Source organism: Pleurodeles waltl, chromosome 2_2, assembly GCF_031143425.1.
Source record: "Pleurodeles waltl isolate 20211129_DDA chromosome 2_2, aPleWal1.hap1.20221129, whole genome shotgun sequence".
Classification (NCBI taxonomy): Eukaryota; Metazoa; Chordata; class Amphibia; order Caudata; family Salamandridae; genus Pleurodeles; species Pleurodeles waltl.
In genome coordinates this window covers 861,180,904-861,197,828 of record NC_090439.1, presented here as the reverse complement: position 1 = coordinate 861,197,828, position 16,925 = coordinate 861,180,904, and the positions used below count along the sequence as shown (strand labels likewise).

Here is a 16,925-nt window from a genome sequence, read left to right as displayed (position 1 = left end):
AAATGCATGATGTAGTAGTCCAAGTGAGGGGTGGCAGCTCTCCAGGCATAAGCATCTTTTCGAGAGCAAGTTCTGCCTTATCATATTCAGTAATACCACTGTAAATAAGCTGTCAATTCAAAGAACGTGGCTGAAGAATATTTGAATCTACATAAAAGTACGTCAGTCTGAAAAAGAAAGAATTCATTCTTAAGATTTACAAATTAATTTATAGCTGCGCTTCATCTAGTCTTCACTAAGTATTAACAGTAGACAAATCTAAGCTTATGACAACACATACATTTCACTTATTTATTAAACAAAGAATATTCAGAAGCCTTCTTTGTATGAAATGCAGTCATTTCCTCTATTAAGAAGATAATTGAAATGGTGCCATTGCTCTCTTGATCGTCAGGATGTGCTAGCACCTGTATATAGTAGCGAAATCATTGCCAGTCTAGTCTCGAAGTATTCAGACTTTTGGTGACACTTCATGTCTAAGTCAAAAGCTATTTAGGACAGTATCAGAAAAATAATTGTTGTACAGTCTGCAAAGGGTTGTAACAACGTTTTCAAACAATGTGGGGGCATTTCTATACAGTTGTCAATCTAACTAGGATCTACAGTTGTAGCAAATTCACTCAAGCATCAGAACCGTTGATTTTTCAGAGACCTCACATAATCCCCAAGCTGTACACCAAAGGATTTACGGACCTTTCTCAATAAGGTAAACATTAGGAAAATGCTCAACAAGGGTGATTCTTGTGAGAGGCTAGTCAAAAAAAGCCCCTTCTCTCCAAAAAGTACACAGTTCCACTACCTCAGTTTGCAAAAAAGCACCCGAATTCACCATATGAGGTCTGGAACAATGTCCGGTGGACAAATCAGACCAAAGTGGAGTTGTTTGGATGTAATGCACAACATACTGGCAAAAAACAAACCCTACATTTCACCACAAGAACCTGCTACCAACAGTAGGTCGCTCCCCCGTCCTCACAGCGCCACCAGACCTGTGTGCCTTCTCCCTTTTGCTGTCTGCCCGCTTGGTTTTGCCTGTGTGTGCCCTTTGCTATCTGCTTGTTGTGATCGCGCTCCCCTCTCTCCGTGTACCCCGAGCGTGTGCCCTTTGCTGTCTGCCTGCTTGGTTTGCCTGTGTGTGCCCCTCGCTGCCTGCTTGTTGTGATCGCGCTCCCCTTCTCTCCGTGTACCCCGAGTGCCTGCCTTCGCCGAGTGTCCCCCCCGTCCTTCCGCCGCTTTTTCTCCTCGTTTTCCGCGTTTTTTTCCCCGTGTTTCGTACCTTTTTCAGTACTTTTTCGTTTATAGGCCTCCTCGCCATTCTCGAGGCTTTCCCGCCGTTGCTTTCCCGCTTTTTCACCTACCTGCCCACCTCCCGCCTCCCAGCTAACCCCGCCTCCCCGGCTACCCCTTAAATGGCGGCCGCTGCGAGGCCGTGGTAGCGACCCTTGACCCCAGGGTAGGTCGCTCCCCCGTCCTCACAGCGCCACCAGACCTGTGTGCCGTCTCCCTTTTGCTGTCTGCCCGCTTGGTTTTGCCTGTGTGTGCCCTTTGCTATCTGCTTGTTGTGATCGCGCTCCCCTCTCTCCGTGTACCCCAAGCGTGTGCCCTTTGCTGTCTGCCTGCTTGGTTTGCCTGTGTGTGCCCCTCGCTGCCTGCTTGTTGTGATCGCGCTCCTCTTCTCTCCGTGTACCCCGAGTGCCTGCCTTCGCCGAGTGTCCCCGCCTTCCCCCCTGTCCTTCCGCCGCTTTTTCTCCTCGTTTTCCGCGTTTTTCCCCCGTTTTTCGTACCTTTTTCGGTACTTTTTCGTTTATAGGCCTCCTCGCCATTCTCGAGGCTTTCCCGCCGTTGCTTTCCCGCTTTTTCACCTACCCGCCCACCTCCCGCCTCCCAGCTAACCCCGCCTCCCCGGCTACCCCTTAAATGGCGGCCGCTGCGAGGCCGTTGTAGCGACCCTTGACCCCAGGGTAGGTCGCTCCCCCGTCCTCACAGCGCCACCAGACCTGTGTGCCTTCTCCCTTTTGCTGTCTGCCCGCTTAGTTTTGCCTGTGTGTGCCCTTTGCTATCTGCTTGTTGTGATCGCGCTCCCCTCTCTCCGTGTACCCCGAGCGTGTGCCCTTTGCTGTCTGCCTGCTTGGTTTGCCTGTGTGTGCCCCTCGGTGCCTGCTTGTTGTGATCGCGCTCCCCTTCTCTCCGTGTACCCTGAGTGCCTGCCTTCGCCGAGTGTCCCCGCCGTCCCCCCGTCCTTCCGCCGCTTTTTCTCCTCGTTTTCCGCGTTTTTTCCCCGTTTTTCGTACCTTTTTCGGTACTTTTTCGTTTATAGGCCTCCTCGCCATTCTCGAGGCTTTCCCGCCGTTGCTTTCCCGCTTTTTCACCTACCCGCCCACCTCCCGCCTCCCAGCTAACCCCGCCTCCCCGGCTACCCCTTAAATGGCAGCCGCTGCGAGGCCGTGGTAGCGACCCTTGACCCCAGGGTAGGTCGCTCCCCCGTCCTCACAGCGCCACCAGACCTGTGTGCCGTCTCCCTTTTGCTGTCTGCCCGCTTGGTTTTGCCTGTGTGTGCCCTTTGCTATCTGCTTGTTGTGATCGCGCTCCCCTCTCTCCGTGTACCCCAAGCGTGTGCCCTTTGCTGTCTGCCTGCTTGGTTTGCCTGTGTGTGCCCCTCGCTGCCTGCTTGTTGTGATCGCGCTCCTCTTCTCTCCGTGTACCCCGAGTGCCTGCCTTCGCCGAGTGTCCCCGCCTTCCCCCCCTGTCCTTCCGCCGCTTTTTCTCCTCGTTTTCCGCGTTTTTCCCCCGTTTTTCGTACCTTTTTCGGTACTTTTTCGTTTATAGGCCTCCTCGCCATTCTCGAGGCTTTCCCGCCGTTGCTTTCCCGCTTTTTCACCTACCCGCCCACCTCCCGCCTCCCAGCTAACCCCGCCTCCCCGGCTACCCCTTAAATGGCGGCCGCTGCGAGGCCGTGGTAGCGACCCTTGACCCCAGGGTAGGTCGCTCCCCCGTCCTCACAGCGCCACCAGACCTGTGTGCCTTCTCCCTTTTGCTGTCTGCCCGCTTAGTTTTGCCTGTGTGTGCCCTTTGCTATCTGCTTGTTGTGATCGCGCTCCCCTCTCTCCGTGTACCCCGAGCGTGTGCCCTTTGCTGTCTGCCTGCTTGGTTTGCCTGTGTGTGCCCCTCGGTGCCTGCTTGTTGTGATCGCGCTCCCCTTCTCTCCGTGTACCCTGAGTGCCTGCCTTCGCCGAGTGTCCCCGCCGTCCCCCCGTCCTTCCGCCGCTTTTTCTCCTCGTTTTCCGCGTTTTTTCCCCGTTTTTCGTACCTTTTTCGGTACTTTTTCGTTTATAGGCCTCCTCGCCATTCTCGAGGCTTTCCCGCCGTTGCTTTCCCGCTTTTTCACCTACCCGCCCACCTCCCGCCTCCCAGCTAACCCCGCCTCCCCGGCTACCCCTTAAATGGCAGCCGCTGCGAGGCCGTGGTAGCGACCCTTGACCCCAGGGTAGGTCGCTCCCCCGTCCTCACAGCGCCACCAGACCTGTGTGCCTTCTCCCTTTTGCTGTCTGCCCGCTTGGTTTTGCCTGTGTGTGCCCTTTGCTATCTGCTTGTTGTGATCGCGCTCCCCTCTCTCCGTGTACCCCGAGCGTGTGCCCTTTGCTGTCTGCCTGCTTGGTTTGCCTGTGTGTGCCCCTCGCTGCCTGCTTGTTGTGATCGCGCTTCCCTTCTCTCCGTGTACACCGAGTGCCTGCCTTCGCCGAGTGTCCCCCCCGTCCTTCCGCCGCTTTTTCTCCTCGTTTTCCGTGTTTTTTCCCCGTTTTTCGTACCTTTTTCGGTACTTTTTCGTTTATAGGCCTCCTCGCCATTCTCGAGGCTTTCCTGCCGTTGCTTTCCCGCTTTTTCACCTACCCACCCACCTCCCGCCTCCCAGCTAACCCCGCCTACCCCTTAAATGGCGGCCGCTGCGAGGCCGCGCAGCGGACGCGGGCAGCGGGCGCGCTGCTGGCGCGCCAAAGGCGCGCCTAAGGCAAGCCCGTCTGCGCCCGTCTGCGCCTGGACCGTGCCCAGCGCCAGACCCCCTGGTCCCCGCGCCTCCCGCCTGACCTACGACTCCACCACGCTCACCAAACTCAACCCCGGCCGCACGCCGGGCTGCTACTGCGCCACCCCGAAACGGACCCACGGATCCTTCACCTGCAACAACTGCCGCTTCACCTGCCTTCGGGCCCACTCCGCTCCCGCCAAGAACAACTCCCCCGGAAGCAATCTCCACTGCATCCTGGTCAACACCCGATCCATCCACAGGCACGCCATCGAACTGTGGAACCTCATCAACTCAACAAACCTGGACATCGCCTTCCTCACCGAGACCTGGATGAACCCCTCCTCGGCACCCGACATCGCCATAGCCATCCCCGACGGCTTCATCCGGAAAGACCGCACCAACCGCATCGGAGGAGGCATCGCCATCGCACACAAAAACTCCATCCGCATCTCGACCCACACCGACGACTCACTCCCCGACGCCGAACATCTCCACTTCACGATCCACAGCGACCCCAAGACCACCCTCAGAGGCACCCTCATGTACAGACCACCAGGACCCTGCGCCAAGTTCAGCGAAGACGTCGCAGACTTTGTCAACCCTCACGCACTCTCGTCCACCGACTACATCCTCCTAGGAGACCTCAACTTTCACCTGGAGAACCTCACCGACAAAAACACCACCGCCCTACTGGACAACCTCGCCAACCTGGGACTGAAACAGCTAGTCAACACACCCACCCACCACACCGGACACACGCTCGACCCCATCTTCTCCTCCAGCAAACACATCACCGTCAGCCACGCCACCGAACTCACCTGGTCGGTCCACAGCTGTGTCCACTTCAGCTTCAAGAAGACCACCGTGCTTCACCACACCCAGCAACCACCAAGAAGACACTGGAATCGTATCACCACTGAACAGCTCGCATCAACCCTCTCCCAGAACCAACCCACCAGCACCACCGACCCAAACGAAGCTGCCAACAACCTCACAAGCTGGATCTCCGACTGCGCCAACCTCCTGGCCCCCCTGAAGACTCAAGCTAACACCAACAACCACAAGAAAAACTCCTGGTTCACTCCCGACCTCAAGAACTCCAAGAAAGAATGCCGCGCCCGCGAGAAGGCGTGGCGCCTCAACCAGACTGAAGAGAACATGTCGGCTCTCAAGGACGCCACCCGCTAACACCACCAACACCTCCGCGCCGCACGAAAAACAGCCTACCGGAACAGACTTGACAACAACGCCCACAACAGCAAGGAACTATTTGGCATCGTCAAAGAGCTCTCCAACCCGGACGCAGAAAACAACCCCATTTCCCCCTCACAGGACCTCTGCGACTCCCTCGCAACCTTCTTCCACCACAAGATCATCGACATATACAACAGCTTCCCGACCGCCAACGCAAACCCCCACCCGGAACCCGCCACCGACATCACCACCATCCTCACCTGGAGCCCTACCACCACCAAGGAGACCACCCGCGTCATGAACTCGATCCACTCCGGATCCCCATCAGACCCCTGCCCGCACCACATCTACAACAAGGCCGACAACATCATCGCACCGCACCTCTGAGACGTCATCAACGCCTCCCTCACCGCCGCCACCTTCCCGGAGAGCTGGAAACACGCAGAGCTCAACGCCCTCCTAAAGAAACCTACAGCAGACCCCACCGAACTCAAAAACTTCCGGCCCATCTCTCTCCTACCATTCCCCGCCAAAGTGATTGAGAAAATCGTCAACGCTCAACTCATCACCGCCCTGGAAACCAACGACTCCCTCGACCCCACACAGTTCGGTTTCAGGGCCAACCACAGCACCGAAACCGCCCTCATCGCAGCCACGGACGACATCCGAGCCCTGACCGACAAGGGAGAAACCGTGGCCCTCATACTCCTGGACCTCTCTGCAGCCTTCGACACGGTCTGCCACCGCACCCTGTACACTGCCTCAGCAACGCCGGCATCAGAGGCAAGGCCCTGGAATGGATCGTCTCCTTCCTCTCCGGAAGGACTCAGAGTCCGCCTGCCCCCCTTCAGATCCACAGCCACGGAGATCATCTGCGGCGTACCCCAAGGATCCTCCCTCAGCCCCACTCTCCAACATCTACATGACCCCCCTGGCGAACATCGCACGCAAACACGGACTCGACCTCATATCCTACGCCGACGACACCCAGCTCATCTTATCCCTCACAAACAACCCCACCTCAGCTAGGACCAGACTACACGAAGGAATGAAGAAAGTAGCGAACTGGATGACAGACAGCCGGCTGAAACTGAACACAGATAAGACGGAGGTCCTCATCCTCGGGCCTACTCCCGCCCCATGGGACGACTCCTGGTGGCCCCCTGCCCTAGGCAGCACTCCCCAACCCACCGACCACGCACGCAACCTCGGCTTCATCCTGGACTCATCCCTCTCCATGACCAGACAGGTCAACTCGGTGACCTCGGCATGCTTCAACACCCTCCGCATGCTCCGCAAGATCTTCCGCTGGATCCCCACCGACACCAGGAAGACCGTCACCCACGCCCTCGTCACCAGCCGCCTGGACTACGGGAACACCCTATACGCCGGCATCACCACCAAGCTGCAGAGGAAACTACAACGGATCCAGAACGCTGCCGCACGACTCATCCTGGACATACCCCGCCACCACCACATTTCCGGTCACCTGAAGAGACTTCATTGGCTCCCAGTCAACAAGAGGATCACCTTCCGACTCCTCACCCACGCACACAAAGCCCTCCACGACCTCGGACCCAAAATCATCAACAACCGCGTCTCCTTCTACACCCCTCCGCGCACTCTACGCTCGACCGGACAGGCCCTGGCAGCCGTACCCCGCATCCGCAAAGCCACCGCCGGAGGAAGATCCTTCTCTTTCCTAGCAGCGAAAACCTGGAACTCTCTGCCCAGCCACCTTCGCGCCATACCTGACCACCTCTCCTTCAGAAGGCAGCTCAAGACCTGGCTCTTCGAGCACTGACCCCCCCCCCCCCCTCCAGCGCCTTGAGACCCTTTATGGGTGAGTAGCGCGCTTTATAAATGCGATTGATTGATTGATTGATTGATTGCTGGAGTGGTGATGATTTTTGTTGAGTCAACCATGAATTAGTCTGTATACTCGGGGTATTCCAGAGGAAAATGTGAGACTTCCTGTCTAAACAACAAAAGCTTTAGAAATAAATGTATCATGCAACAGGACAGTAATTCAAGCCACACCAGTAAATGTATAACTGAATGTTTGTAAAAACAAAAAAAATCAAGATTTCTGGGTCATGAATAAATCCTGCCCTCTACCCAAGTGGTAGTCAGTGGCAGGATCTAACGAGAGTGGTGCTATGCAAATGTTCTTTAATAGTACAAACCTAAGGCAGTTTTTTAAGGAGTGGGTCGGAATTCCTCCCAAACAATGCGAACAACTGACGAATGGACTGATACAGAAAGCCTGTATCCCAAAAATTCCTGAATCACGGAGTGCATGTTTTACACAATGTAACTGAGGGTTGGCTGGTTAATTTTTGTTTTTAAATAAATGACAGTGATATTGGTCTTATTGTTCATCTGAGGTAGAATGTAACTCTTGTTACTGCTTGGGGATGAGTAGTCGAAGGTGATATGTACATTAATACATGAAACCATAGAATCTTAACTATGTTACGTGTACCTTCATTTTCACGTGTGTGTGTGTGTGTGTGTTTGTGTCGTTTCAAGAGAATTACAAAGATCTTAAAATGTTGTTCTTTTTTTTTTAAAGGGACAGTGGGAGCTAGTCAATCTAATTGAAAGATTATCCTTAAAGGAGGAGGCTATTAGGCTGTCTACAGCAAACGTTTGTGGTTTCTAAGAATATTGAGTGCTTAAAAATAGCTCTTTGCATGTGCACTAGGTCTTCAAACACCATGCAAGTCACTGTGGTCTGTCGGGATAATTTTAAGTCTACATTATATGCCTGGCTTTGAAATGTCTTGTGTACCTCTTCAATTGTCGAACCTTCAAGAAAATAAAGTATAATTTTGTTAGCTCTTAAGTCAAACCCATTTGCTCGCATATTCATTCTGACATTCAAAGATAACATAAAGGAGCATTGATTTGCATTTGGTGATATTTCTATCAAGAAATGCAATACGCTGAGGAGAATTGTCGCAGAAAGCGGAGAGTATTTTGTCTGATGCATCCTTACTTACGGTCCAGTTAACAAAATGCCCAAGTGAACTAAAGGGTCAGTAGTTTCATAGGATCCTCTTCAGACTCCACACGAATCTTCGCTATTGAGTGGATTTTCCAGAGAATTGATGCTACACTGAGTTTGAGCTCTAGGGTTTCTAGACATTGTGGTATCCTAGGTAGATCATTAAATTTCGTTAACATGTCTGTTTCCCATGAGGTTAAGTTGTGGTCTATTTCTTAGAAACAGCTGGCAACCCTCCCCCCCCCCCCCCCGCCCCCCCAGATAGATAAGTTTCATGATTATGTAATTTATTGTGAACCACTTGGGCTGTGGTGTCAACCATATCTTATTCCTACTGGATGTGTAACGTCTCTGACCTTTGGGATGATTGGGCATTTACCAGTGGTTTTACTAATAGTCTACTCTCCCTGAAAGTAATTCAAAGGTCACATGACGTACAGATCTGTCACATTCTCTGGTAAGATATGGTTAATCAGGGAAATAATTGGAAACAAATTAAGATATGCTCAAATGAAGGTGTGTCAAACTTATTTCTCCGTTCCTCATACACAAAGCCAGCAAGGCATTAAACAACGTAAAATCCATAGGTTAACACAGGGTTTTGTTTCCAAAATAACTATTTTTAACTATATTTTACTGTGCCAAGAATTCTAGCTTTAATATTTCGCTTGTATGGATAGTGCAAAATGTGTTTTTGAATAGCCTTCAAGTGCTAGGTGTTTGTGAAAATAAATTACCCCGTCCAAGTTCACAAATTGGAAATTACAGAGATTGTCATCTTTTCCTTTTGGTTGAAATTCCTGGCCAGGACAATTGTGTTGCAGATAATATATATATATTTTTTTTTAGATTTTTCACTCTAGTATCACTTCATACTTGCAGGCTGTTTTATCCACTGTTTGTTTTGAAATTCGCCTACTTCTACTAATAATTGCCAGTGAGCTAGATGAACGAGCTACTGAGTGCTCTTCATAGTTGAAGAAAGCCCTTTGACCTGATGCAGTTTATCTTCTCTGAGGGGGGAGAGAATGCGAGACCAGACCAACTTGTGGTGGTACCACTATTGCCGTGATCCAGTCTAATCAGATGTGGTTGTAAAAAACATGTATTTGGGACCTATCTTAGGGTTTCATCCTTACGGAATAGGTGGTCTCACACACAATAGTGTCACGCTTTATCATTTGGCTGCCTATCACCTTCCAGGTAGGACAGTGCCACCTGGGCGGACTCAACCTCGTGGTTAAATGAACACAGAGGGAGTTCTTAAATTATTTTTTCTGGATAATGCAGGGATCCAGTCGTTTAAATAAAATTACCTAACAGATAATTGGGGTGAAACTTACTTAAGCAGGACTGGTGGTTGTGCTAGTCTGTTTCAAAGGAATTCTAACAGTTTCAGAATGAACATGATTGAGGGAGGATGGGTGCAGGTTTAGATGTAAGGTGTGGTAGTACTCGCAAAAATCAATGCCCCTAGTAAGTAACCTGACTTTGTCATGTCGTAGTGTGTAGGTGGTTGGGTATTATGGTTCCATGGGTTTTCTCTGCCTTAGTTGGATTTGGGTCCTGTCATTTTGGGACTGTCATTGGTGGGCGTCCGTTGTGTACATCGTGAATTATTGTATTTAGAGATGGGTGTGTACAGAGTTGGTTTGAATGAGTGTGAATTGTAGTCATGTGTTGTCGTGTACGTTATGTCTTCAGTAGCAAGGAGATCTGTGAAGTATCTTGAAATGTGGAATCTCAGAGTGTGAAATGGGTTTGGGGAGTTGGTTACATGGTGGGTGATTGGATGGTAGGGTATCACTGATGTGCGGTGGTTCTCTTTCTTAGATGTTTCTGAATCTAAATATAATATACTTCTCTAAAACCTGTTATTTGTGGCAGTGCTCATGTGGTCTGATTGAGGTTGTAAACTTACAAATTGAGACCCACTAAACATGGTGCTGGTAAACTGCCTGAGAAAATAATTTTATTTCAATGTAGAGTACAGATGGAAGTGCTCCTTATTTGCCTTGGGATTAGCTCGAAGTGCACAGTGGAGAACATATTTATTATTGTTTCTGAAGTCCTAAACTAGCACCAGAGTCTTACTCTGTTTGACTTTTGGTTCATTCGTTCGTCTCAGGGGCTCATCTAGTAATCATTCTTTAGTTATGCAAGTATTTTAAAGTGGTGCATAAAATGTCTAATTCTCTGTGCATTCTAAAATGTTCTGTCTTATCTTGCAGATTTTCCTAAAAAGATGACTACACTGAAGTATTTAAACCCATAGCTGATTGTGATAGCAGTAATTCTAATGTAGTTACACTACCCTAACAAAATAGAAGTTGAACAACGTGAGGCTTGCTAGTTTCTTATTTCCTCACTTTCTGAATCTCATGTTTTTTAAAGGTCTAATGCGAGATGACACAATATATGAAGACGATGATGTCAAAGAAGCCATAAAGAGGCTTCCACCAAAACTCTATGACGAAAGGAATTTTCGTATTAAGCGAGCCTTGGATCTGTCGGGCAAACATCAAATCCTCCCAAAAGAAATGTGGACAAAATATGAGGAGGTGAGGTGTTCTACATCTTAGTTGGCTTCTAAAGTGCACTTTGCCGTGTTCAGTCTTTAACTAATGCTTCTCCCAAATCATCACAAAAGTATTCTTAGAATTTGCAGTGAATGGGCAAATACCTACTCTGTAGATGGTCTGACTTACAGGGTCATATAATGTAAGTAGAGGATCGAGTGTTGTGCCATGGGAGTATGTTTATGTACCTGACTTATGGACAATATTCTGGGGCATGGCGGGTGTGTGTTTATTTTTTATTTTTAGATTACTCATATTGATGGTCCTACTATTTTGCTTGGTAACTTCAGATTCGATGGATGATCCTTTTGCCTTAACCTTTGATTTAGGTCCTAATTTCCTATTTTCCATAGGAGGATGTCAGGCAGCACATTCCATGTTGTTGCATTCATATAATCAGTACTGCACCTGCAGCTACATGGATTTGTTCTGGCTTTTTGCTCTTGGTTTCTGGTCTTGGGGAAACTGTGTGGCTAAGAACATTAAGTGTGTGGGAGTCTAGATCTCCTGCAGGCACCAGGCAGCTACAGTGTAGCTGTTGCTGATGTAATTATAAATTAGGCTTCCGGATGTTCTGCAGAAATTAAGGGCCTGTTTATGAGGCTGGCGGCCTTGAGTCCATGAGCCTCTCGGTGGCAGTCAGGACTTCTGCTGCTGTGGCAGTCCAGCTGCCACATTATGACCCTGTTGGTCATACCACTAGGCTACTGCCGTCACCGTCAAGATTGGTGATGGGCTGATGGTGGCGGAGGTCAGAATCAGCCAGGATGGAGCTGCATGCCTTGCCGCCCTGCTGATTAAGATCTGGTTCTCCACCAGCCTTTCCATGGCGGTGTCACTGCCATGTAAAGCCTGGCAGAGAACAGGTGCAGAGGGGTTCCTGCCCTTGGCAGGGGAAGTGCAGTGGTCCTCCTGCACAGCACCCAATTAATGCTCACTATCTGCTCTGCAGTCAGTGAGCCTTGCAAGGGAGTTGGTTCCCCCGGAGAGCGGCGCAGTACAGAAACCAAAAAAATAGATTCTTGGGGCAGAGTCTAATGAACAAAACAATATAAAGTGATTGCACTGTTTCACAACATTATTGCAACAACATGGTGGTAGCGAATACTGCCAGGCGCTCTGCAACGGGAAGGCAACCTTGAAGTTCAATCTAAAATAGGTAAAATAAGAACGATAATTGGGATTAGTGATACACAATTAATCGGGTTCGATGGACCTGGTAGTTGACTCCAGTAAGTATCTCAACAGTCCTCAAAGCCTGAGCTTTCACCAGCCTTATTTCCATGCAGTACTAGATATAGCATTGCTTAATTTTCTCTTTTCAGTTTAGAGTTGTCAGTTGTGGGTTAGTATACATTTCCATAAGGCCTGGTTTCTCAAAAATTATCTTTAAATAAACCAGAAAAGTAATCCGATTAACCATATCTAGGGATAAGCAGTCGGTAATACAGGTTCTAACTAGAGCTCTCGCTAGATTCCCCCAGCATTTAATCCATAAAAGCAGAGGAGCTAAACAAACCAGGTCCTCCAAATAAAATAATCCCAATTCCTCACAGAAAATGAAAGTAGCAGAACCTTTGGTATTGCAAGCAATCTACATGGAAAGACATTTTTTATTCATTGGAGTGCCCTGCTTTACATTACTCCCAAACACCCTCCATTAAACCCTGCAAAGATACAATTGCTTTTATATAAGGTGATCATTTCCTCGATAGGTTTAAGCTTTAGTTCCTGCACAAATCTAAAAATGGCCTCGATATTCCTGCCAAACGGAGAGATTTGCAGAGGAGAGGGATGAGATAAGTAGTCCCTATGTAGTTAAAAAAAGGTTGTCTTCTCCAGCAGTAATACCACCCGTTGTAAAGTGCTTTGTTTATGTGTTTGAATGTCCACAGGTCATTATGTAAGATTTGGAGTAGTTTACATTTAATGCTTACATGAAACCCAAAAAAAGAGTCCAGTAACACATGCAGGTCAGTTGATGTTCGTGCAATCAATACCACATCATCTGCATATAGCAGGATCAATAGTTGGCTTCCATCCTAGGCAAATCATTTCCTGTACTTATTAGGTGCTTACTGATCCCATTTATATGAAGGAAAAAAAGGAATGGAGCTAGGATGAACCCATGTCTCACCCCCTTGTCGAGCTAATTTGCTAAATATTTTCACCATATAGACCATAATAAACACTTACTTTTAAATCAACTATTTCCTTCATTATTTCCCATAATTCCTTAATTTTGCTCAGTTAACTGGATCAAAGGTGCTCGTTAATTCAGTAAATGGCATATGCAACACTTTCCTCTTCGCCACAATGTATTTACCTTCAGTGAGATAAAGATTTAAGGATTGTTCCACTGTGCTGATCTCTAGTCTGAATCCAAATTGGGCATGAGGCAGAATTTTATTTTCTTCAGCCGATGTTTCCAGGTGGGCCAAAAGCACTCGTCCTAGGTTCTTAGCACTTGAATCTAACAGGGGAGATCCGTCTGTAACAGGCAGGTGAGGCTCTGATCCCTTTTTTTTTTTTTTTAAATGTGGACTATGATGGCAGATCTCCAGGAGGATGGAATGGGGCCCCCCGCAGTGCTTTGTTAGACATTTCATAAAACGGGGGCCCATACATGGATATTTGATTTATATAGGTCAACAGGAACCCCGTCTGGACCTGGAGCTTTTCCCTGTGCAGATTGATTAATAGCCTATACTACTTCACTTAGCTCTATAGATGTGATGGAGCCCTCTTGATCCTGAGTTAAGACGTTACCATTACCTGATATAACAGGAACTTGTTAGTTCTCGATGCCGGGCTGAAATATTTGGTAAAATGAATTGCCCACTGGTCTGCCGGGATCAAGGATCGATTACTTTTTTGTTGCAGACTTGACATGTGTAAGGATGATAAGCGCTGACAATTTCTACATTTGTGTCATCTGTTGGTTTTAACTTTGTCTCTCTTGGTTCCACTGTCTTTTGGCAAGCCGGGGGTCCCTGATCGCTGTAAACCCTTCAAACCGCAAATTGGCATTCCTTTGGTTCCATTGAGGTAGATCCTTCATTGGTCTCCCCACCCTTCAAGAAGAAAGCCACCGCCCCACCCCTCTTCCAATCTGTCCCCTACGTCCTGCCTTTGCTGTTGGCTACATATAATAGCTTCACCAAGGGAAGAAACTTTGGACCAACTTGGAGCTCCTCTCTGTTTATTTTTTTCTTCTGTTTAAGGTGTTTGCGATCATTAAGTATGAAGGAACCATCATTGGGTTGCCCTTAGCTGTTCAATCATTTATTTATTTTCCTTACTGGAGGTTGCATGATGGAGGATGGATGCTGCATCTAGAGGACAACAAGGAAGGCCGTATCCACATGTCCATTACCCATAATACCCAGTCCACAGCAATAAACCACCCATCACCTACAGAACAGTGAGTGATTGACTAACTGAAGAGATCTGCCCCATCCCACTTTCCAATGAAGGACTTCCATTTTGTCCATCACTGCAGGTCATGACAAGCTGACATCTCGCAATTACAGTTAGATATATGATGATTTCACAATCTATCCTAGCTGATCACTCCACCATGTCTCCCTACAACCTATGCCTGCTCATAAAATGTAAACAATATATATCGGAATGGACAGCTCAAAGAAGTAACCAGATAAGTGGAATATGGTCATAAAATACCAGAGTTTCTCAAAGCTGCCAGCTTACTGAAAACCATAAACTGCACACTGCTCTCACACTTCTCCTTCCATAACTCTGCTAAGCGCTGTGTCCTTAACACAGTAACTGCACCTTGGTGGCCATCACGCATGACATGAACACACCTCCCACACAGGAACAAAACAATAAACACTTTAACCACACGCCCTCCACAGTGTAGTATGTTACCCATTTAGGCAAGCTCTTCAGCACCTCACATTCCGCTAGTATGTGCTATAAAAGTTTTGCAGTACTAACAGTCTTCTGCAGATAATACACGTTACCTCCCTGAGATTTTATATTGCCAGCTTTACACTGACCATGTCTACCACAGTGTGTCTAAATGGTGCCCTTCTCAGAAGGGAGGAAATGGCTGCATCAGCCTGATTGCTGCATCCTCCAGCTGTAAAATATCTACAGGCTTTTACCTGCAGTGGGTCGTTGTTCAACTGTCAGGGCTGGGAAAAAGTGCCCAGCGTTTCATCTCTTTTACTAACCACCTCTTGAACATAAACGTGTGTAGGCCATTCTGCTGTTTGTGAATCTAGAACAGGCTGAATGCTACCTCTTTAGCCAGAAACAAGGTTTAAGCCCTGCTGAAGCTTTGCTGGCTTTCCTTGCTGCTAACCTGTGTGTAGTACCACATACAGACCAAGGAGTTGGGAGATGCCGACACACTATCTTTGAAGCACTCTATCCCTCACCAGAGTCCTTAGGAGAGTTGCCATTTTAAGGCATCAGCACTACCTGCCACTAAGTGAACATAATCTTTTATTCCCAGTCAGAGCCACTTGCTTGGCTGTACTCTGAGACATTGTCATTTTGCTTCACAGGTTTACTCTATTTTTATTGTGTTTTTATTACACTTTGTTGTGGTGTTCTTGAACATGTGTGTCACGAATAGGAGTGGATTGTGAAGTTGTTACAAAGCATGTCTCCATTTATGGCGGATCACTTTGTGATTGCTTTAAGTATGTTTGACAGAATTTGTTATTCAGGTACTCAACTGACAGTTCAACCAGTACCTCTTCAATTTTCCTCCTGACTTCTTTACATAAGAAACCCAGACATGACACAGATAGTCATCATTCAGATAACTGAGTCTGAGGAGATCACCATTCGTCCTATCATTGACATTAGCCTAAACCTCGTGAATGACCTACAATTTCAGGTCTCATCGGGGGAGCTCTCCCTAAGGATTGGTTCTCATCTTTACTGGGTGGTAAAATCATTCCTTGAACGAGCAGGTGATTCTTTGCAGAAAACATCTCTTTGATCTAGTTAAGTTACTTATACAGCCAACATACCAGTAGTCGGTCTTGTCTGGGTAGGCCAGATTCACTACAAACTCCTGCCAGACTGTTGGTTAGAAAGCACTGTACAGTACCTTGAAAACGCCAAGCTCTTTTTTTCTTGAGGAAAAATGTTTCACAACTTCATTCTGAAAATACTTTTTCTGCCATTTATGTGCACTTTCTCAAGAGATATAGGCAGCTGTGCTATTCCTCAGCAAACTGAAACCTTTTTATTATTTGCTAGCTGACATTGCAGCTCTGGAATGAGCAATATCAGTTACTTCTTTGCCCTTTTCAAGCCCATCTTCAGGGATTTGCAGCTTGCTGTCTTGATTCCCCTCTAATTGAATGAGTCTGGTAACCTTCTATGTTAACAGGTGCCCAACTACATTTATTTATTAATTGGATTTGGCATAGTATCTGAATCAAAATAACATTTAAAAGTTGGTTAAAAACTGAAATTCAGCTAACATGTGAACTGTGAAAATATTTTATTTTGTTTTCATTGTTTTTTCCAGGACGATTACTACCTTACACCATACCTTAAGGAAGTTATCCGTGAAAGGGAAGAGAAGCAAGAATGGGCAAAGAAATAAGTCGCTTATGCAAGCTACTTGCTGTTTTCTCCTAAAAAGATGTTAAATGTTTATGTACATTTTCTGTGACATTCTTCAGCAAGAGTCCCTTTTCCGTTTTTCTGAAACGTGATGGCTGAAATTATTCCTGCTTGGAGTGAGGAAAAGGAGTTTCAATTGTAAAATAAATATTCCATATTTCTTCAAAGGTTCCCAAATATGTCATATTACTTTATTCCAGGTAAACATTTTCAATAAATGTGTATCAGCCGATGCTGAATAAAGTTTTAACTGATTAACATAACTTATTAAATTAATTGCCAGTTCTGAGAACATTTGTGATCTTGCTTTACTTTTCAAAGCCCCACTTCTTGTTCTGAATCAAGAAAGTTTACGTCATGTTTACAGGTTTTGTTTTTCATGAACTTGCATCACTGTAGTTGCATTCCTTGGGAAGAAACCTCATTGGAAATAGGACTTAAACATTTGGTTACCTGAACTAATTTGCCTCTGGCTGTCCAAGAGCTCTTTGGCTTCCCTCATTTC

The 16,925-nt window shown here is 47.5% G+C and overlaps 1 protein-coding gene across 1 annotated transcript in view; it reads left to right on the top strand.

The window, feature by feature from the left end:
* The window catches only part of UQCRB (ubiquinol-cytochrome c reductase binding protein), a 37,062-nt gene extending 20,350 nt beyond the window's left edge, over window positions 1-16,712 (top strand). Inside the window, exons 3-4 of the mRNA XM_069220509.1 lie at window positions 10,623-10,789; window positions 16,323-16,712. Of these exons, the coding sequence (XP_069076610.1) occupies window positions 10,623-10,789; window positions 16,323-16,400 (245 nt within the window). The 3' untranslated portion in view covers window positions 16,401-16,712. The remainder of the gene's footprint in view (window positions 1-10,622; window positions 10,790-16,322) is intronic.
* Window positions 16,713-16,925: the final 213 nt, after the last annotated feature.